Source organism: Sarcophilus harrisii, chromosome 1, assembly GCF_902635505.1.
Source record: "Sarcophilus harrisii chromosome 1, mSarHar1.11, whole genome shotgun sequence".
NCBI lineage: Eukaryota > Metazoa > Chordata > Mammalia > Dasyuromorphia > Dasyuridae > Sarcophilus > Sarcophilus harrisii.
The window spans coordinates 31,090,660-31,114,626 of NC_045426.1; the positions used below are offsets into that span (position 1 = coordinate 31,090,660).

The 23,967-nt window shown below is 37.6% G+C and overlaps 1 protein-coding gene and 1 long non-coding RNA gene across 2 annotated transcripts in view; one reads left to right on the forward strand and one right to left on the reverse strand.

Annotated features, from left to right (window-relative positions):
• The window catches only part of EOGT (EGF domain specific O-linked N-acetylglucosamine transferase), a 38,424-nt gene extending 14,457 nt beyond the window's left edge, over positions 1–23,967 (reverse strand). Inside the window, exons 1-10 of the mRNA XM_031953753.1 lie at positions 23,926–23,967; positions 22,797–22,939; positions 20,549–20,603; positions 19,728–19,953; positions 15,052–15,152; positions 14,389–14,497; positions 13,062–13,156; positions 12,154–12,258; positions 9,732–9,838; positions 4,669–4,772 (exon numbers count right to left, since the gene is read on the reverse strand). Coding sequence (XP_031809613.1) covers positions 4,669–4,772; positions 9,732–9,838; positions 12,154–12,258; positions 13,062–13,156; positions 14,389–14,497; positions 15,052–15,152; positions 19,728–19,934 — 828 coding nt within the window. The 5' untranslated portion in view covers positions 19,935–19,953; positions 20,549–20,603; positions 22,797–22,939; positions 23,926–23,967. The remainder of the gene's footprint in view (positions 1–4,668; positions 4,773–9,731; positions 9,839–12,153; positions 12,259–13,061; positions 13,157–14,388; positions 14,498–15,051; positions 15,153–19,727; positions 19,954–20,548; positions 20,604–22,796; positions 22,940–23,925) is intronic.
• On the forward strand, positions 9,801–10,326 carry LOC116421688. Its single transcript, XR_004232181.1, has 2 exons — positions 9,801–9,897; positions 10,041–10,326. It is a non-coding gene; the product is annotated as an uncharacterized LOC116421688 (long non-coding RNA).

Consider the following 23,967-nt stretch of genomic DNA (forward strand, 5'->3'; position numbering starts at 1 on the left):
TTGTGGCTATCTGCAGAGAAGAGATACAAAATACAAAGTAGAACTGGGAGCTCTGATGGTTACAACGGCTAATGGGGCTGGGAACAGCTTCATAAAGAAGGTGGTACTTATATTGAAAGAAAGCAAAATGGTTTGTAGATTGCTGGATTTGAAGTCAGCTTTGGAATCAGGAAATGAGAGCTCAAATCCTGTTTCTGACATTTATTAACAGTGTGACTGTGGGCAAAACTATTTAATTTCTCTGAATCTCAGTTTTCTCATCAGTAAACTAGGGATAATGTATCTGGATAACCACTTCATAGGCCCTTGGGAGATTCAAATGAAATGATAAAAGGGGTGTTTTGTAAAGGGCTTTGAATTGCTAAATGCCTTTTTTCCTAAGCTGGACTTAATAATTCATTAGCATAGGTAACTCTCTTTAACAAGACCACCTCTATCAATGAAGAGCAGTCCCTGAACCACAAATCACAGTCTTAAGAGAGCTGGCCGAAACAGAGAGATTAAGTGACGTGCCCAGGGTCAATCAAACAGCCAACATGTATAAGGGACAGCTTTCTAACTCTGAGGCCAGACCTTTGGTCATTATACAACACTGGCTTTTATTCTAAAAATGAAATTGTTATTGATTATTTGTGTACAATTTTTTGTGTGGGTTCTAGACACCATAAAGAATTTACCAGTAACAGATTTCTACAAGTCACCAAAACACTGTAATATCATAAATGCAACCTATACAAAGTCTGTGATATTAACCTCATCAAAGATTGATGGGAAACTTGCTTAATTTCCTTACTTTTAGAAAAGGAATCCCATACTAAAAGAATCCCACACATCAATAAAACACTGTAATGTCATAAAAATAACCTATATGAAGTCTGTGATATTAACCTCATCAATGATTGATGGGTAACTTAGCTAATTCCCTCACTTTTAGAAAAGGAATCTCATAGTAAGAAAATCCCATAATGGGTCATTGAAATACTGTAATGTTATAGATACAACTTATATGAAGTCTGTGATATTAACCTCATCAATGATTGATGGGTAACCTGTCTAATTCCTTATAAAATCATTGTAAGCAATACCATATAAAAATATCCACCGAGAGAAAAGAACTTGTTTCATTTATATATTGAATTGTAAGCTTCAATCAATGATGATAGTAATTCTATATCTTGGTGTACATCTGGGCAGATGTCTCAGTCCTGTCAAAGCCACTGAGTTTTGTTCGATGAAATGATTAAAAAGAAAAAATTCTTTCTTTCCAAGTCTCTATCATGAGTTCTGAAGAAAGGATCTTCATTATCACCTAAAGGGAAGCATCTCACTGCCAAGGCTCAATAATGAATGAGGTACAATTAGAAAAGACCCTTCCTTTAAACAAAATCAGGTACTTTTGGAAGGGAAATTTAATAATGAAAGAGTAGTTCTGATTCATCTCTTTTTCAAAGACTTGATGTATAATTCAGTAAGATCTCCCTCTGGATACTTTTTTGCCCCTTCTCCACCAAATTTAAGTCTTCTGCTATGGAGAAATAAACAAGCGATACTATGGAAATTTTTTTTCTGTTTATAGACTCGTGACATTGTTTTTTTGCTTTGTCTCTCCTGTCACTAATGCAGCCTCCACTCAGATGCCAAAAGGACTTTCCTAAAGTACAGATCTGATCATGCCATCTCCCTACTCAATAAACTTCACTGCTTCCTTTTATTACCCCTTTATTACTCCCTTTATTACCACTTTTGCTGTTGTTATTGTTCAGTCATTCCAGTCATAACTGATTGTTTGTGACCCATTTGGGGTTTTCTTGGCAAAACTAGCGGTGTGGTTTGCAATTTCTTTCTCCAGTTCATTTTACACATGAGGAAACTGAGGCAAACAGGGTTAATTGACTTGCTCAGGGTAACATAGCTAGTAAGTGTCTGAGACTAGATTTGAACTCAGGAAGATGAGTCAACCTGACTCCAAGTCTGGTACTTTGCCCATTTTGTTGCCTCTATTACCCTAAGGATCAGACAGAAATTCCTCTGCTTAATATTTAAAGTTCTTCAAAACTTGGTCTCTTCCTCCCTTTCTTCTCCAACATGAATGACACCGTCTCTACTTCTCCTCCCACATGACCCATCAAATCTCCCATCTCTGCGGACTTGAATTTGCTGTCTCCCATATCTGAAATCATTTCCCATCTCATCTCAGCCTTTAATAATCTGTGGCTTTCTTTAAAACTCAGTTGCAAAGCTTCTTTCTGCAAAAGGCTTCTTCTGGTCCCCTTGGAGCCTTCTTCTCTAAGTGTCAAATGGCTAGGGTGCAGAAATTGGAAATAAGACAATCAGAGTTCAAATCTTGCCTCACAGTATTTAGATTTAGATGTGCGATCTTAGGGGGGGAAATAGCCCCTAATTGTTGGTAATATAAAAAAAAAATAACATGTTACACACTCTGCAACCTTTCATGCACTCTATAAATGCAGGAAAAGAAAATTTAATTAATGTTTACTGATTGATTGATTAATTGATTGAATATTAAGAGTGAGTGAGGGAGTCCCAAGTTTGAATGCTGTCTCAGACAATTACTAGCTGTCTCAATTAATCTCTTTCAGCCTCAATTTTTTCATATGTAAAATGGGAATAATGTAGCAGGGTTGTTTTGAGGATCAAATAAGATAATATATGTAAAAGCATTTTTGTGAACCTAACAACACTATGTCAAGTTTGCTAATAGCTATTAATATCCACTCCATTTTCATGTGAGAAAACTGATATTCCATGAAAATAATGTAGAAAATTATTCATTACTATTTTTTAAAGGTGACATGAGAAGTCCTACCCTGTGAAATTTGGGCCAACCAAAAAGTATTGCACTAAGGACCTTCATAGAAGAAAGAAGAGTTATCTTGGTTCATCTGCTAAGATCCTTAGATCTTATTCATAAGACAGTTCTCCTCACACTGAATAGTTGTGCTTTCAATTTTTGGAACCCAAGTGAAACATCTCATATCTTGGTAAAAATAACTCACACTCCAACCGTGTGGGAGTGTATTAGCCCTCCCAGTTTTGAGTCACCTGAAAATGTCCTAAGCATTCTTTCTGTATCTTCATCCAAATAGTTGAATACAGTGCTGAATAGGTTTTGGACAGAGTTAACATGAGCATATGTTTTCTTTGACTATGTATTATTTGCTACAAGGGCTTGTTTTTCCAATTTTAGGGAGTGGGAAAAAAGGGTAAAATACTGGAGGGATGGGGGAATAAAGATCTCTGAAGCATTTTTTAAAAGGTTCTACTATCTACATTTAAGGAGAAGATGTAAGAGGAAAAGCCAGCGGAAGAGATAAAGGAGTAGGAAGAGAATAATGAAAGAACAGACATGGAAGCCATTGGGGGAAAAGCACCAAGAAGGAAAGGATCAGTTGGGTCACATGTTGCAAAGAGATTAAAAATATTGAAGTCTGGAAAAAATAAAACCATTAGACTTAAGTCATTCTGAGGCCATGCATGAGTGACCCTGAATGATCAAGGATCAGAAAGAGAGTTGGAAAAAGCTGTTCAAATTGTCTTAATCCAACCAGAATGGTCTAGGACCAGAAGAGATCAGCCCACACACAAAGTCAACAGAAGCAAGGCAGAAAGAACCTTTCAACCTATTTTAATGGATATAGAGCAAAAAAAAGCAGAGCTAGAGGAAAAATAATCAATCAATAACCAATATTTATTAAGCACCTATTATGTTCCAAGCACAGTGCTAAAAGACCATAATAATAGACAAAAACAATACCCAAAGGGAAGGGATCTTAGTAATTTCAATGATCCACCTTGGCTCTAGAGAACAAAATACTGAGGCTTCCTCTCAGTAGAAAGGTGGAAGAGAATGGGAAGAGAGCACTGAAACCAATGTCAGGAACAGTCACTATCATCAAGTTTTTGTTTACCTGTTTTTCTTTGCTACAAGGAAAGGTTCAATTAGTTGAGGTTCAATTATTGAGGTGTCTAGAAAAGACTGGGATCAATAAAATTTACCCAAACAAAAGGTCATTCTCAACTTTATGCCATATGGAAAGACTATAATATTTTCAACACAATCTGCACCAAAAAATAGTAACACCATAACACTTCAAATTGTAGTACACCTTAGAGGTTCTTGAATCTACCCCCCCACACACACCCTTTTATATCTTACAAATGAGAAGAAATTAAGTGATTCACACCCCTAAGGTCTTTAACATAAGTGGTAAAGCCAAAATAGAACCTTGTCTTGAGTCTAAATTTAATGTACTCTCTCTACCTTCAACAGTATCACTGTAAATCATGAGGACAAACGTTTAGATTTCTGTGTGTCTCGTGGAAGCCACTTGCATCCATTATATTCACACTGAGAAAAAGATAGAAAGGGAGAAAAGGAGAGACAAAGACTAGGGTGGGGGGAGGGAGAGAAAAGAATAGGGAAGGAAGAAAAAGAGGAGGATAAAGAAAAAGAAAGAAAAACAGCAAAAGAGAGATAGAAAAGTTGGAGGAAGAGAGGGGGGAGAGAGAAGAAGGAAGAGAATAAGAGAGAGAAGAAAGGAAGGAGGGGTGGAATGAGTGAGAGAGAAAGAGGAAGACAGGGAGGGAGGGAAAGGAGGAGAGAACTAAAGGAAGCAATGCCTTTGGACACAGCATATTCTTACTCACAGTATCCCACATGATGATGTTGACATCTGTACTGAAGGAATTGTTAACGTGCTGAGTAATGTAGAGATTGATAAAATCACAGAAGTGGTGATACATGTTAACACCTGGTATTGAAGAAAAGAAACCTATCATTAACCAAAAAGAATCAACGATCATAGGTTTCAAGCTCTAAAGGACCTCCAGTGACATTAGTTTTATAGTTGAGGATCTGGAACCCTGAGAAGTTCAGAGGCTCCTCACAAATTTCCAACTGGAAGAGATCACAGAGAGCATCTAGTCCAGTGCCCTCATTTAGAAAAGAGGGAATGGAGGTCCAAAACAGAAAAGTGACTTTGTGCAAAAATTATTAGAGCGTGTATTCATTGGCCACTCTCCCCTCCTTGTAATATCACTTCCACTCTCTGCCTTTTTTTAAAATTTGAAATTCCTGCCTTCTTCTCTGCCTAGATCACATAGGCAATGAAGATCAGAGTAACATGAATACAAGTCACCGCTGTACCACACTGCCTCTCTCAAAGATAATGAGGTAAGCTCCAATTTCTCTCACCCCCACATCTGATCAGCTCTGCTATTCTGTTATTTCTAACTTCATAACAAGCTTCCTTCTCCTATACAAGCCTTTTCTCCCCTCTGACAGAACCCTTGCTGTCCCTCCTTACCTGGCACTTGGAAAATGTAATGATCTGTTCATTGGCCTCCCTTTCTCAAGCCTCTCCCCTCTCTGAACTCTGAATTCAGCTGTAGAATTGTTCTTCCCAAAAAGTACGTAGGCCTGTATCCCCATCCTACTCACTGAACCCCAATGGTTTCCTATGGTCTCCAGAATCAAACCAAAAATCTGTTTGGCTTTTAAAGCCCTGCACAAACTGGTCCCTTCATGTCTTTCCAATCTCCTTTCCAAGTAGTCTACAGCCCAGTGATACAGGCTCCTGGATGTTGTTCAGGTACAACACTCCATCTTTGGACTTCAAGCACTTCCCCTTCCTCATTGTCCCCCATGCCTGAATCACTGTCCCTTCTCATCTTCACCCCCTGGCTTCCTCCAGACCTCAGCTTAGGTCCCATTTTCTGCAAAAAAAAAAAAAAAAAAAAAAAAGTCCTTCTTCATATCTCAGGGCCTTTCCTCTAAGAATACCCCCAATTTATTTCCTCTATACCTTATTTGTATTTGGTTGCTTACATGTTGTCATTCAACTGTGAGTTCCTTAAAATTGGGTTTTACCTTTCTGTCTCTTCTCAGCACCTAGGACAGCACCTGCCATTTTTTTTTTTTTTTTTTATTTCTCTATTTCTAGCACATAGGACAGCATCTGGCATTTGTTGACTGACTGGTTTAAAAAAAAATGCACAGTGCTATAGGCAAATGGGAATTAGAGCTTCTATCCAATTCACAAGAGGAATTGTGAATTTGGAGGCAAAAGACCCAGGTTCAAATCCCATTTCTGCAAAGTCGGCTAACTTCTCTCATCTCAATTATTTCATACCTAAAATAGGATCAGGTAGGATGGGATTAAAGGACTTTTAAAACCTCTTCCAGCTCAAAATCAGTGAATGAAGTTAAACTGATTTAAAACTGATTTAATCCATAATGGAGCTGAATTGTAACATAAATGGTACTATAGAACACAACTGCTTCTTAAATTGTAGGTAATGAAATGCTAGGTGACAAAAAAAAAAAAAAAAATTGGCAACAATAAAAGGTATGAAATATTCCACCAAGATTTAATTTTTTTTTTTTTTGGCCTGAGGTAATTGGGGTTAAGTGACTTGCCCAGAGTCACACAGCTAGGAGGTGACCGAGACCTCATTTGAATTCAGGTCCTCCTGACTTCAGGGCTGCTGCTCTATCCACTGAGCCACCTAGCTGCGCCAAGATTTAATTTTTTATATAAAAATAAACAAACACATCCATCTTATTAGTATATAAATTTGTTTCATTTTTAATAATGGTGAAATTATATGCATACCAAAAAAATGGCTTTGAAATAAATTTCTTCATGATTTATTATCAGTAAATATTTGATTTTATACCTATTTTATATGCCTATATTCCTGGAGTCATGTAAAAATTTCTTGAGTGAAAAAATTTAAGAAATGCTGATTTAGATAGAACACTGCTTCATTGGAGAAATTCCTACCAAGTTGCAATTCAAATAGGAGAAACTCTCCCCTCCTGCCTCTTCGGAGGGAGGTATTTCCATCCTTGAAAGGCAGGTGTTACAGGAAGATACACTAGGTATTGGGGTAGGGGAGTAAGGGGTTAGGTTGGCACACTGAGAATTTGATAAAAGGTTACTTGGTTACTGCCTGCACTTTTAAAGTTCATATCCATGTTCTCTTCTTTCTATTAGTAGGCACCTATTTAGCTGTTGTAGAATTGTGTAAGATGAAATTGAACCCCAAAGATTAGCACTTTAAAAATATATATATTTTAAGGGAGACAAATGTTGAATATAAAATGAAATTCTATGCCTTTTAACACCTAAAAACATAAAGCATTATTGCTTTATTCCTATAGTGAAACAAATGGCAATCACAAAAATAATCAGTTCTTCTAATTATACCCTCTCAGATACAGATTTATTGAATTTTCACAAAGGCTATATGTTCATATTGTCCAAATGAGAGACAGTGTTGGGTAATGATTAGAGACCCAGCCACAAAGTCAGGAAGCCTTGGGCATAAATCCTACCTTTAATATATATATATATATATATATATATATATATATATATATATATATATATATATATATACATATATATATATATATATATATATATATATATATATATATATATATCTTGACTATGTAATCCTTTCAAGTGCAAACTGGACTTGGCAGAAGGAGTTCTCTAGAACAATGAAATTACATGTCCAAAGACAAAACCAAACACTTTCCAGATGCCAGATTAACCCCTTACCAATTAGGAAGTAACTCTTTTCTTGAAATTAATTCAATGCGGCTTCTTATCCCAATAAGAAGAGCCTGCATTTATATAGTACTTTGCATATGTTGACTCATTGATCACCACAAGAATCCTGTGCTAAACTATCCCCATTCTATAGATAAGAAAAACAAGATTTGTGGAATTTACATAAATTTTGCAAGACCATACAGCTCCTAAGTATCTGAAGCTAGATTTCAATGAACTTTAAATATATGTGTATATTTTTGAATTACATTTCATAGTAATTTTTAATCCTATGTATATTTCATACACTTAAAAACACTGTTCTTAGAAAAGTTTAATAGGCTTTACTAGACTGCCCAAAGGGTCTTCACATATAATATAAATATATTGTAAATATAGTTATATAAATATATATATATTATATATATATATATATAACTATAAGTAGACTATAAACATATAGTCATGTAAATATTATCTATTAAAATATAAGTTCCTTGAGCCCAGGGAGTAGAACTTGTGCTTTTGTATTCCAAAAACTTAGTACCTGGTAAATAGTAAGTGCTTAATTGGTGCTTTCTCATCCATTCATTCATCATTTAGTATGTCAACAACATTTCTCAAAGCCCTTTAGTGGTCCCAAACTTTATTAGATGTTCTAGAAAGTGGACAAAAAGGAAGAAAAAAGAAAACACAGGCCCTGCTTCTTTTGAGGATTTTGTAATCTAATAAATCTTATACTTAAAGATGTTCAAACTCATAATCCCAAATAAAAAAAGGACAAGTGGCACTCATGATTCATATATAGCATTAAAGCCATAACCAGATCGTTGTGGGAGAGGGAAGGAGAATGGAACCAAGGAGGGAAAGGAGGGGGAGCACCTCCTCCCCCTCTCATACTTGGAAGTAAACAGGTCACAAAGAAACTAACAGGATGGGGGGAGGGAGAGGAGGGAATGAGTCATTTAGTAACTTCCTCTTTTAATTAATTGTCCTCTCTAATTGGGTGCTAAATGCAATTGTTTCTGTGAGGAAGAAGTGCAAAGGCTATCAACACCCTCTAAACTTGGCAGCCTGGAGCAAAGCCCTGACTGTTCTATGCTAGTTTTGACCTTCATTGTTAGGAATCTGGTGAAGTCCGTCTCCACGCTAGCATCTTGCTTTTACTTGGCTTATTTTTATCAGTGTGTACATAAATTTCAAATGTTCACTGTGGCATCAGTTCTTTCACAGACTGTTTTTCTTGCCTATTTTTAATTTGCATTTTTTACTGAATCCTGATCAATTCATTTTCATTTTCTGTGCCTGCTTTTAAAAAAGCAAACACCTGAACTTGTCTGAGTTCTGAACCCAAAACTTTCTTACCTAAGAATTATGTCTTCAAAAGGCGGGGCACATTAAAAATACTATCAATAAATTGTGATAATTCTGAAAGATTCATGACAGAAAGTTCTCTATATTTCACTTTAAGCCCAGCCTCTCATGAATTTTGATCAGGTGTAGCAGAGTAATCTGCCTCTCATAATGAGGAAGATAATGTATTATAGCCTCTCAACCTGAGAAGTAGGCCATGATTTTAAAAATTAAAATAATAGGTTTGTAGTAAAGAGACACAGCTCTTTAAGGGGAAAAAAATCATTTTATTTTTTAAAATTCACAAAAGTGAATCCTTAGTCACACACACACACACACACACACACACACACATTAGAAAGCTCACCTTGAAAAGGTTTTTAAAAGTATTTTTCTACCCTGAGTATGAAAATGACTTTTAATGAAATTAGTTTTCACAAAGCATAATCAAAAGAAGATCGTGGGGCAGCTATGTCATTTTGAAGAATCTTCCTCATAAGATATGACAGAGAAAAGAGAAGTTCTCACCAGTTATATTCCTTCCCCAAAGGCATAACCTACTTTCATTTAGCTAGGAAAAACAGAAAAGAAACTCACTGCTCCTATCACCACCCAAGTTCAATTTCCACTCCCAATTGATAGCGCATTTCCACTCTGATGGTCAAAGGAAATTGTCATCCATGACCACTAGTGAATATGCAGCATCTCCACTGTTACCAATGAGCAACACCCCACAGAGCAGCTCAGCAATCAGAAGCGGCTGCAAAAGGAGCAGACGGACAAGCTCTCCATTACCTGCATCTAACTTCATGAAGTAAGTTGGCTTTTCTATTATGATGTCACACTTGCCATCTTCGATAGGTCTGAAGCTTAGCTCTGTGTACGTTTGTAGTTCAGCAAACCTGCAATGAGCAACGATGAGATCCTTCAAACAACTACTGAGATGTCCTACTGCAAGCTGGTAACTTATGAGTCTACAGGAGGCAGATTACTTGTCTAGGGGAGCCAACTTAATTACTCCAAGGAAACTGAGGCAGTAGCTTTGAGGTTACATGAGGCCAATTTACACTTAACCTAAGAAATAAACAACTCTTTCCTCTCCAGATGAAAAACTGGACAAATTAGAAGTATTCTCTGTACTGCTACATCAACAACTTGGTGGAGAGATGGATGACTTACAATCATTACTACTTGAATCTAAGTAAATTGTCAACTTTAAGATACAAACTATATTAAGAGGTTATAAAATGTACTCTACTGATTAAACTAAACTTAAATTTAAACCATTGAGTTATATTCTGTTGTAACATTATTTGTAAAACTAAAGATTTAAGCTACTCAAGACTAAATACTCTGTAGCATAAAGAATCGGGGAAGTTTCCCAGAGTCAGAGATAAAGGAAAAATGAATGTGCCTTGGTGAATACAGTACTGGATTTGAAGTGAGAAAGACATACTCAAAACCTGCCTCAGATACCTAGCTAGGTGACTTTAAGCAATGAATGACTAAAATGAATGAATAAAAAAATGTTGTTAAGCACTTATTATGTGCCTTAGGCAAAAACACAAAGCAAAAGCAGATATTGACCTCAACAAGCTTATATTACATTATATTATGTTATATTATATTATATTTATTATGTTAATTATTATGTTATATTATTGTTATGTTATTATTATAACAAGAATAGCAATAGTGAGTGGAGTCACAAAAGTACTATAAATAGCAAAGGCATCTTTTCCTTTGCATCCAGCTTGCTTTCCACTGTTTCATATACACTATGAATCAAACTGTGTTCCCAAATACAGTGATTATGAATAGTAGAAAACACTTATATCATGGTTTGCCACATACAGATGTTATTATTTTTATTCCAAGATCAATATTATAAACAGGCACCACTACTGCATTCACATTATCCCTAGAGACTGTGAAACTCATCACTCAGTTACAGAATTTCTTCAGCATCAGATTTTATGGCTTGATGACAGAATAATTTTCCTAATCTTTCAAGCTTTCGAAAAGCCAAATGAACTACCTTGAGTTTCCCCCTCATTAGAAATCATGAAGTAAAAATTAAATGACCACTCATTTGGGATCTTGTAGGGAGGATTCCCATCCAACTACATGTTGGTTTCCATGGTCCCTAAGGTCCTTTTAGCTCTGAGATTCTATCATTCTGTATGTCCCTCCCATCACTGTCAAAGTATGAGGTCACAGATATTCTCTGATGAAATCTAATTGGTAAATATTCATCCATTCCCCCTTGGTATTTATGACCAATTAAATGTTGTTGCAGATATTCACACAACTTAGATTTCTAGCAATATATGTTTTGGGGTATTATATATAAGCCCAGCTCTGTCTTCTCTAGAAATATATTGATATTTTCCTCATTTAAAGTACCACACCAAAATCTTAGGCTATGTCAGCATGGATAGAAAACAATTTGGAGAAAAGGCTGGTCTCAGCTCTAGGAAGAGCTCATTTCAAGTCCTGACCCTGACATGTGTCACCCGTGTGACCTTAGGGAGAGACCATAACATCTCCATGTTCTAGGCAACTCTCTCAGGCTATGAGTTGCAAAGAAGGAGAAATTTCCTCATCTGAAAATACACATAGGGATGTATCCCTACAGTCGCATAATCACAGGCCAAATTCCAATCCTTTTCTATCCTCAAACACTCAAAAGGACCTGTGAACTCATTGATATGTGTGGGGTAGGGGGAGAAGGGAGCTAGGTAAATAGATAGTTAAATAGACAGACAGACAGACATATATACAAATGAAGGGATGGATGGATAGAGGATAGATAGATAAATGAACATTTAGACGGATAGATAGATAGATGAAGACAGAAAGATTAGATAGATAGACAGACACATATATAAATGAAGGGATGGATGGTTGGATGAATAGACAGATGATAGACAGACATTCAGATGGAGAGATAGATAAACAGCCAGATAGATTAGATAGATAAAAAGATAGATGGAGAGATAGATGGTTAAATAGCTGATGGATGGAGAGATAAATAGATTAAACAGAAAGACAGATACATGGATGGATGGATAGATGAATAGACAGATGGAGAAATAGACAGGCAGATAGACAGATAGATAGATAGACAAACTAGATAGATGGATTAGATAGATAATCCACACATACTTGTCAAAGATATATATCCATAGGGAGAAAAACATTTCTTTAATCCTACCAAGACTGTAGAGGGCTTTTCCGTTGACCTTCAGATATCAATGTACGAACATCAAGTTTACAATGACCTCCTATGTCACCTTTCTGTAGGAAGTTTTCCTTAAATCTGTTTCACAACAAACAAGCATCAAGTTAATTCCCAGTAGCTTTTAATATGGCTTAACACATAGACTATCAAAATATACACACTCAGTTCCATTCAACAAGCACTATTAACCACTTAGCAGATATAACATCTACACTAAGTTCTGGGAACACAAACACATATTAAAACAACCACTCAAAGCTTACAATCTGCTAGAGGAATATGACATTTAAATTGATTTCTTTCTATCCAAGTTGTGATTTCTTTGATATAGGGAATTCCTGGTGAGAAAGTTCCCTCTAATAATGGAGATGAACAATTGCTCTACAACTTGCAATATTAGACAGCTACTCAAGGCACTTAGGGGTTAATTGACAATACATAAAAAAGTTTAGATATTTAGAAATACATGAAATCTTTGTATACTATCATATAATATCAATCCAAAGTTTACAGTAAGTAAGGTTCTGTAAACACTCCATAAAATTTAAAAAAAAAAAAATTCAGATTTCTTCTCTGGTATGAAGAGAGAACCAAAATATTTTACATGGTTTTTCCAGATAACGGAGGCATCATACCTCTAAGCCCCAAAATATGGAAAGGACAACTGTATTGTTTCAATTTATCCTGTATATATAACTTGCTTTGCACATATTTGTTTGCTGCTTCTCTCTCCAGTTAGGCTGTAAGTTCCTTAAGCGAAAGGACAGCTTTGCACCAATTTTGCATACCCAGAATTTAGCACAGGGACTAGAATGTAGTAGGTACTTAATTATGGATTGGCTTATTGAGTCCATCAGGACTTAGATGAGCTATAAAAGTACCTGTCATGATTTCTCTTCACTTGTCTTAGATCAATGTATAGGTTTGATGCTCTGCAGTACTGAAGGTAGCGTGAACAAAGTAGCCAGGAATCACCCTAAAGGAATAAACAATACACAAGAATAAGAGCCATTTCTCAGTATCAAAGGACAAGCAAAAGCAGTTTCACAGGAATAAATCCAAGCTATCAACAAATATATTTTTAAAATCCTACTAATCACATTAGAAAAATTCATAACTGAAGTTTTTCACGAGATTCATCTCCCCAATTTCCATAGAAGAAAGACTCTTTACTGGTGCCATTTTGGTGGTATAGATAAAATCTAACTCATCACTTTGGAAGATGTCATTCAAAATAAGCTGAAAAGTCTCCCAGGGTCATCCACAGATCTGTTGGTAGTCTCTCTCTGGCCAAAGCATGGTAACATCACTATTACCAACACAAAGCTAACTCAGGCCCAGCTGAAGCCAGCTCAGTTTTGTGCTATAATTATTCATTTAGGAGAACTACTACTGAACTATCCAAACTGCTGGAGGGAGAGAGAAAGTAGAGTTTTACAATTTCATATAATTTGAATTAATTTAGTTTAGGCAATTTTTTTTTAAATTTCACAGTCCCCCCCAAGAGATAATGGGCGACATCATGGGCTAATTATTTAATTTCTCTGAGGCTCCATTTTTTAATATGTAGAAATGAGGACGTTGGACTAGATGGCCACTGAGGTTCTTTTTATAACTCTAGGGCTTGGCTCTCGAGAGATGATGGGAGTACAAACCCCAAACTGGGATCAGAAGATTAAAATATTACCTCACAAATACAGAAACCTGGACCCAACCTCCATAAGTTGTTGAATCAATGACTCTGGCTAACCCATTCAATAGCCATTGGCAAAATGAAGAAAACATGACTGTTTTCAAATTATTTCAGAGGGAATTTATAAAGATAAATCTAAATGTTTTCATATTCTCCAGAAGGAAAAAGTACCTTAAATCCAAAGCATTACCAATGTCATCAATACCTCAAGGATCTATGTTCTGGATGTAGGAATTCCCTTCCATTTCCACAGATCGCAATCAGATAGGCTCAAAGAGTAAACCATGACACGCTGTCTCTATTGCTATTGAATAGGTGGGATGGAAAAGAACTATTGAGGAAGTTTTAGTGTGAGATTTTGATATAAATTAAAGAAATATGCATATTAACAAATTCTTCTTTGTATCATCATGATACACACCACAGCACTATCTATGATTTTTCTTAAAAAACTGGAATTCAGATGATTTTTTAAAGGAAGAAAAATGTAGGCTTTTTAAGACCAAAATACCTACTGTTTCCATAGGTTGACAGAGGGTCCGTAATTCATGCAGGCGCTCCTTTGCATAACCAAAATCTGCTTGTTTCCAGAATATCTCCTGAGCTGATTCAATGGTATTAGTCCTAATATTTTTTAAAAGTTGAGAATATTTATCCTTTTTAAAAAAATTAATTAATTTTTACTTTTCTAATCTCCAAAGTTAAAAGCTATCCAATAGTGATCATGAGAATAAAAATCAAGCCTAAGCAAATATTCATGGCTTCAAAATAAAATCCAAAGTAGAAACGAAAGAATTATATCCTAGAACCTAAGATAACAAGCTGTTAATTAGGTACAGTTCTACTTCATTTACTTAATATGTTTTTCAAAGATTTTTTATACTTAAATTTCCCCTCTAGAATTCGTATAGAAATAGTATTTTATCTTCTATAGAGAAGTCTCTCTGAAGCCTATCTCTATCTAAAGGCAAGAGAAGAAAGGGAGACAGATTTATTAACATGTGGAGCAGCTTTTGCATCCACCTTGAATATCTACCTAGCAAAGTTTCTGAAACATAATAGGTACTTAATCAATACTCAATTATTGATTGCCTGGATATCTAAGGAAATGATTCAATAAGAGAAAGAAAATACAAGATTTTAAAGACAGAAAAGAAAAAAATGATTGAGAAACTTACCATCCCATATCCACATAATTACACATGGGATAACCAAACCGAGACTCTGGTCTGCATGCTTTCTCATAGCCCCAACAGGATTCAAGATGCTTTAAATGTTTCTGAAATATAAACAGAACCAGCTTTTTCACACACACTTTTCATAATTGTCTAACATTAAAGTCCCATCTTGATGCAATTTCTCATAACTTAGTAAGAAATTAAAAGGATCAGAAAGGATAAATTAAACAATGTTGATTACAGGAAAACTTAAAAAGTTTTCCATAAACAAAATCAGTAAAGTTAAAATTAGAATGAATAGATAAAAGGGGGAAATTTTATGGCAAGTTTCTACAATAAAGGTCTCACATTCAAGATATAGGAGGAATATATTCAAATATATGAAAATAAAGCCATTCCTCAATATCAAAGGATATGAAAAAAGCAATTTTCATAGGAAGAAATATGTTCAACAAATATATGAAAAATTCTGCAAATCTGATAATCAACTGTGATGGACTTGGCTCTTTTCATCAATAAGGTGATTTAAGGCAATTACAATAGACTTGGGATGGAAAATGCCATCTATATCCAGAGAGAGAACTATAAACACTGAATGTGGATCAAAGCATAGTATCTTCTCTTTTGTTGCTGTTGGATTTTTGCTAGTTTTTTTTTTCTTTCTCATGTTTTTGTTCCCTTTTGATCTGATTATTTTTGTGCATCATGACAAGTATAGAAATATGTTAGAAGAATTGCATATGTTTAACATATGATTGCTTTCTGACTTTGGATGGGATGGGTGAAGAGAAGGAAGGGAGAAAAATGTGGAACACAAAGTATTGCCAAGGTGAATGTTGAAACTTATCTTTGCATGTATTTGGGAAAATAAAATACTATTGAAAAAAGGATTCTGCAAATCACTAACAATTAGAGATTCAAATGAGCATAACTCTGAGGTTCTACAAAACACTTATAAGATTGACAAAAGTGACCAAAAATGCAAATGATAATTGTTGAAGAGGCTGTGGGAAGGCAGGTACAGTAAGGCATTCCTGGTGAAATTATGAATTGGTCTAGGAAGAAATTTGGAATTGTACCTAAAAAGTCACTAAACTGTTATATTGACCCAGCAATATCACTACTGGGCCCCTAGCCTTCCTGTGACAAGAACTGTCCAAAGTGAGAGAAGTACAGAAACAAAAAAAGAGTTTGATTCTACTAGACTCATTTTAAGAAAGTAAATGCCATCAATAACAAGAATAGGATCTTAGAAGTAAAGACTTCATGTTCTCTATGTTTAAAAGTTTAAAAAGTTACTTGAAAGAAATATGCTGTGATCCAAACATGCCCCTCACTGCTAGATATATACCCCAAGGAAGTCAAAGAGAGAAAGACCCTAAACACATAAAAATAATTATAACTGAACTTTCTGAAGGGGAAAGAACTGGAACAAAAAAGATGCCCATGAACTAGGGCATTGGGGAAACAAACTGTGACGTGTGAACATAGTAGAATATTAGTAAAGCCTAAAAAAAAAAAAATGATGAATATGAAAAACTTAGAGACCTATGGGAAAACTTATAGGAAGTGAAACAAGCAAAAATTTCAGGAATAGGAAGTGAAACAAGTAACGAATACCACCACTATCCAGAATAATACAATGAATACAACTATATAAATAGAACAACAACAAAAAAATATTATGCAATTTATGATCAAGTTTGATCCAAAAAGGAAAAGAGAAAGTGTATCATTCCTCCCTTCTTTGTAGAAAGGAAGACTATGGCTTTGCAGTATTTAGTACTGCTAGATTTCTTTAAACAAGTAATAAATTTAATTAACATATTGATTAGTTTTGCCAAACTTTGCTTTGTTACAAACAATAAGTGTGGGGATTGAGTGAAAGGGGAAGAAAATATTTGGAAATGAAGGCAATTTAAAAACCAAAAAAAAAAATCAATACAAAAGAAATTATTCTTTGAAATGAGATACACTCAGATTGTTTTCCTCACCACTCCCAAAAAATGCTCATTGCTGGGTTTGCCAATAAATACCATCACACCTGTAGCACCTTAGGCCAATTTAAAAGGAACTTCTTCACACTAACATAAATGATCCCTGAGGTAAGCAAACTAGACCTGGATTTAGTCCTCAGCGATTCTTTTCGATTGAAGTTGTATTTGCAAGATTCCCTTGTTTTCCTTGTGAAAGGGAAACCTAGGAGAGACAAGTAATCAAATCAAAGAGATCGGAAATTCCACTCATCATCAGGACCAATCCTGGTCCCAAAAAAGAACCACGTTTCCTGTTGGCAAACACACGGGCGGCCCCTTGTGGGTAAGCTTAGCTGGCAGCTCCACAGCTGGGTCACAGACAAGATCCTTCAGGATTCCCAGGCAGCTCTTTCCCACCTCATATCCTGTGCCAACAAGCCTGGGAAAGGAAGCTTTACAATGCTCAACTTTGATCTTTCTGGCAAAGAAACAATGCCTTAATGGGCTCCAAACTGAAGCATTTTCAACTCTGCTAAAATAGAAAGGAGGCAGCAATAGGGTCATCTTAATTACATGGACACTTTAATGATGAAGCCAAGGGTCTCAAGGCACTTTCAGGAAGAGAGATTCCTCCATCACCTTGGTAAGGGTCTTTTCCTTCCTCTGCAAAGTGTAGAAATCATGTTTTAATACCTATTGCTATTGTAGACTTTGTGAAAACCTGTATATTGGTTAATTTAGGGCTGTTTTTTGGTTTTTTTTTTTAATGTTGAGAGGTGATCCATAGAATACTGGCTTGGAGTTGAAAGAAATTTGGGTTTAAATCGTATTTTAACTATTTACTCCCCATGGAACTTAAAAAGCAAGTCGGATCACTCCTTTAGGTTCCATTTTCCTCATCTGTAAAATAAGTTGCACTAGATGGCTTCTTCAAGGTATAGATTTAAAATCCTAAATCAACATTTATTGTAAATATTGTAAATAAATTTACTAAGCATGGAGTCCATGTAGGAGAGTAATATGTATATATATACATAAGTACATGAATATATATGTATGTATTTTTTAATAATGAATAGCTTTTTATTTTCAAAATGTAAAGATAATTCTCAACATTTACCATTGCAAAATTTTGTGTTCCAAATTTTTCTCCCACCCCTCCCCTAGACAGCAAGTAATCTAACACAAGTTAAATATATTCATGTATTTATTAAGCACGTTCTACCTATACTTTGAAAGCCAGTGGACTTTAATGGATCAAAAAATAGAGTCTAGAAAGATTCACATCCTAGGATCAGAGATTAAAGTGACAGAAGAGATTTTAGAGGCCAAAGTCCAACCCATGAGGAAATGGAGGTCTTGAGAAGTTAAATGGCTTGTCCACAGTCACATGGGTAGAATCAAAGTCAGAATTTGAACACTGACCTTTTGACTCCAAATTTGACTTCTTTCCACCAAACTCCTACACCCCTTAAGTCCTGACAAATAAACTGTATGGCCATGAGGATATACTTCAACACCTCATTGCCTAGCAATCACCTGGCATTCTAAATTTAAGAAGAGTCTCGTTGCTGTACATTGGGGAAAGGTGTTTTTTTTTTAATCAAAAGTCTACAGGCACCATTACCCAGAGAGTGCTGGGCCTGGAGTCAGGAAGCCTCATCTTCATAAATTCAAAACTGGTTTCACAAACTGGCTGGGTGACCCTGGCCAAGTCACCTACTCCTGCTTGCCTCAGTTTCCTAATCTGTAAAATGAGCTGGAGAAGGAAATGGCAAACCACTTCAGAATCTCTGCCAAGAAAACTCCAAATGGAGTTACAAAAAATCGATCACAATTGAAATAATTCATCAACAACAACAATAATCCCACATCGATCAAATTAGTTATGGACTCCGAATCCCATCAAAAGTACATTTTGCTATCAATAACAACAACTACCTTTACTCTGAAACTCAAGTGATATAATGTATGCAAAGTGCTTTGCAAACTTTGAAGCACTACATGTGTCAGTTATTACTTTTGTGTCCCTCACAATAAAAGAGAAATAGAGTAAGAGCTTACTTGGTCATTTCAAACCATCCACTGAAGTCTAAGCAATAACTTACTTGGGTGATGGTGTTTCATTCCCAAGGTCAAAAAACCAGCAGGTTTTGAAACCAAAATCCCAAACATCTTTCTGATAGGGTGCAGCTTCTAGCAGCACTATCAAAAACTGAGGCCCCCAGACCTTAGGAGTGCTATTGTTCTAACAATCTGTTTGTCAAAGATCCTAAAGTCTCCTGATTTTAGGAATACTACAGTGCAGTCCTACAAACTTTGTTGACTGCCAGATAACAATCTGTTTTTCCATAATAACAGGAGTTTCTGAGACAATAGTGAGGTGCATACCAGACTACTCCTCAGTTCAATCTCTAAGCCATAAAATTAGCATATCAGTAACATGAAGAACTAGATCTCTTGTTTTTTCCCTATAAATTTATCTTTTTGCATCTGGTTCTTTGGGAAATCCTTTTGGAACATAGCCCTCTTCAACTAGTGTTACAATTATAATAAACTCTGCTCCTTGACTTCGAGATGGGCTCAAAGCTACAAATTCTTTTAAGACACATGACAATACTAGTCTGTGATCCCAACCTTATGGGGTCTCTTTTGAACCTCAACATTTCCATAAACAAACAGGAAGGGGGAAAGACCTACTTTATAAGGACACTGTGGATCCCTGTCACAGACTGCAGCAAGATGTCTGTTGTTGTGGAGAAAGTAAGGCACGTGCTCATCAGGTAAGTGAAAGTTCCAAGAAGTGGAGGACAATGGCCCCGGAAGGTCTTTCAAGTGAGAAGTTTGATCTTGGTTGCTCCCCAGAATGTCATGAAGCAGCACCACAAATACAAGCAGCCAGAACATTATAACCAAGGAAGAAAGCCTGTCACACAAAAGGAAATTATCATCATCATTCATTCATTTCCCTCAATTCTATTAAAGGGCATCAATGACCAAGCACCCCAAATAGTCAGCAGGCCCATATTCTTATCTTGACTGTCTCTCTGCCATATTGTGTTGGAGAGGGAGGGAATTCAGAACATCAATGATTGTTTTGGGTTTTTTTTTTTTTGGGGGGGGGGGGGGGATGAAGCAATTGGGGTTGTTTAAATCAAGATTTGAACTCAGGATCCAAGGCCATATGTCTATCCATTTCAATACCTAGCTGCCCCAGCAACACTGATTTTAATATTAGTCTTCACTAACAAGTTTGGGGTGAACAGATTTTAGAAAGATGCTGATAGATTTGGGTCAACCAAGAAGGTCACCTTATACACGGAGGAAAGCCAATACTGTGCTGAGGTCAGCAGTGGTGACCTTCTCATTTCCTCTCCTATGTGGCTCAGAGGGATCAAGGGACCATGTGAAGCCAAAGGGGAATTAACATCTTTAATTGAAAGTGTCATCATAGAGTGATAGAATTACAATTTTGCAAATTGACCATATTAATAATGACAAATAAGAAAAAGTTATTTTACCACTTTAATCTCAGAGGATCAGAAGTTGCTTGTAATGTTTTTAAGAGTATAAAACCTATAAAAAAAAAAAAGAAATAAAAAGCACATAAGACAGGTTACATCTTTCATTTTGGTAACTGTCAGAAAGAAGGAAGGATGCTGATTTTGGAGTTAAAGACCAATGTACAAGTATCTGTGACATTTTGATCAGGTCATATCAACCCTCTGGGACTCAATTTCCTCATCCATAAAATCAGGAAGTAAGACAAGATGTCATCTGAGGTTACATCTAATTCCAAATCTAAGATCTTCCCCATGAAAAATGCCTCTTTTTTTTTTTCAGGTGTTTCCAGTCATATCTGACTCTTGTATGGGGTTTTCTTGGCAAAGATACTAAAATGGTTTGCCATTTCTTCTCCAGCTCCTTTTACAGATGAGGAAATGGTGTAATGACATACCCAGGGTCACACAACTAGTAAATGTCTACAGCTGGATTTGAATTCAGATGAATCTTCCTGATTCTGGGGTTGACACTCTATCCACTATACCATCTTGATGCCCTTAAAATGCCCTAAAAAACAACTAAAATATAAATACTATAAATATCAAACTTCTAGAAGAGACTCTCTCTCTCTCTCTGTGTCTGTTTCTGTCTCTCTCTTTCTACACACACACACACGTGCATTTGGATTGTTTACCATCCCAGGGAGGCTTCTGGAGGGTTAGAATCTGGAATCCAAAACATTAAAAAAAATGTTTAAAAACTGTTTAACATGTAGATATCCACATAATATACACACACATACACATATACATATACATATAGCCAGATACTTTTCAGGCTTGCAAAGAACTTAATCTAGCCTCCTGACAAGAGCCCTGTGAGACAGGGACCAGATTTGACTATCCAGATTTTACAAATGAAGAAGCTGAGGGTTCAATGATTTTATGTGAAGTGTCCTGTAAATGTCAGAGGTGAATTAAAATCCAAGTTCTCTGTATCCGCTGCACTTAAGAGGTTACCATACCAAGCCCTAATGAGCCTCCTAAGCAATGAGTAATTTTGTTAATGGCTCATTATTAGAATATGACTCAATGAATCATAGTGTTTTACCTGAATTGGTAACCTCCACCATGTGGCAAACCTGTTACTTGTTTCTCAATGATGTCCCATGGCATTTCCATTTTAAACTTTCTCCTTTCCCCCAAGCTCTCCAATTTCCCTAAGCTGATGACCCCACAGTCTAAGACTAAGGCTAGACAAATTAGTACGGTATACAGAAGGCTTAATTTTGAGACAGAAGACCTGGCTTCAAATCCAATACCACCTATATGACCCAGGGCTAATCAAATAACCTCTCTGAGCCACAGTTCCTCATCTGTAAAATGGGAATAACCATAGCTTCGCAAGGCTCTTATAAGAATCAGGCATACATGTAAATAAAGCACTTTGCCAAACTTAAAGCACTATGTAGAGGTCACCCCAAACTTCATCAGTCATAACGGCTTGGTTTTTCTTTTGATCCAGATTCATGGTCGGGTAATTCAATCTCATATTTCTCTTCTGTAAAATGTGAATAGCATTTCAAATGATCAATTGAGATAACATTTGTAAAGCACTTTGCAAACGGTACAGCATTGTATATATGTGTGGGGAATTCCCTGAATCAACGGAGACAGAACTATACAGCCAAAGTCTTAGCAATTTGCCTGGTTTAAGTGATTGATCCAGGGCCACAAAACTAGAATGTGCTCACAGGCAGAAATTGAACCCCTTAGTTTCCTAACCCCCAGACTAATGCCTTCTCTAAAGTCAGTGTCTTCAAATTTGCCTGGCCCTTGACTGTTCTGACCTTAACAAAATCCCAAATTCAAGGAGTTCCCTATGGAAGTTCAGCTCTGAGGTCATGGGAGAAAAGCAGAGAAGCATGATCAGAACTTGGCTCCCTGCCTGGGACATGTACCCACGAGTCCTAAGCAGAGAAAGCTGGCTGCTGCTGGAAAAGTGGGCCCTGGGGCACCTGGCTGCCTGCCTTGGAAGAGCCCACAGGGTTAGGGAGAGATTTTTCCCAGCAGGTTGGGGAACAGTTCAGCAGCCGTTTGGAGAAGGGCCACTTTTCTCTAACTTGTCACTAAGTGCTCATGCTGTCTATTCCATTTCCATGGGAGCCAGAAGGAAGGAAAAAAGGTTGCAAGGGGAAAGAGGAGAGAAAATTAAGGACAAGAGAGAGAAGAGAATACAGAGGGGCACAGCTGAGGCAGTACCTACCTTACTGGGCTACTGTGGGAGCAGGCCAGTTACAGTTGGGGGAAAAAAAAAAGACTGGATTTACATTCAGAAGACATGGGCTTAAATTCTGGTTCTACCTGTGTGACAGGCAAATTTACCAAACATCTCTGGGCCTTCACTCCCTGAAAAAATAAGTAAAGTAAGCTAGATTACCTCTAAGGTTCGTTTTACCCCTAAATCTAAGGTGCTCCCACGTCCAGAAAAATAAAAAGCATATGCAAAGGCACAGCATCCAAGACCAGCTAATTCCCTCTCAAACATCACCCAGGCTAACCCCCTCTGCCTTGCTCCCACAGTGAAGATGAGAGTCCCATTGCTGGTGAGAGGCAAGTTTCCAAGAGACCCTACAGCTGATGAATAGAGGATGTCCACAAATTTCCCACAATCCCTTCCCCCTGCCCCGGCCAGTCCGGCTTGCCTCCCTCTGCTTCCCCCTCTGTTCCCTTCCTGCCTCCTTCCCCCTCCCCTGTCCTCAGTTTTCCCCTCTTTTCCCTCTTGCCTCGGCCCCTCTCTCTCTCTCTCTCTCTCTCCCAATGCTGAGAAGCCTTTCTCACGCTCAGGTCCTGCCCTTGACACCCGGCCAAAGCAGCCTCTCTTCATCCTGCCAGCCAGAACTGGGAGCTAGCTAGGGAACGGGAGGAGAGTAGACCCGAGGCCAGCCCCCTCGGTGCCCGTGCTCCCCTCGGACGGGCAGCTTTGGCAAGGGCGAAAGCAGACCCTCCCCCGAGCCCAAGTTCCCGGGAGGGCACCAAGGGACCCAGGCCCCCTTTCGCGCAGCTTCCGGACGGGCCAGCGTGGGACGGGCCGGAGAGATGCCCGGCGCAGAACCCGCGAGGAGAGCCGAGGGGGCAGGAGGCGAGACGGCAAGCGCGGCGGGCCGGGCCGGGCCGGCCAAGTGCACCCCGTGCGCCCGAGCAGAGCCGGGCCGGCCTGGCCACTTAGGGAAGCTGAGGAGCCGGGAAGGAGAAGCCGCGGCGGCCGCAAGCTGAAGGAGGAGGGTTCGGGGAGCCAAGCGCCCTAGGTTCGGCAGGAGCCCCAGCCCAGCGCCCCGGAGAGACAGCGTCGGGGGCGCAGGGCTGCGCAGAGCCCGGGAGCGAGCGCGTCCCACCTGGAGCCCGAGAACCGGCGGCGGCGGCGGCGCGGCGGCGAA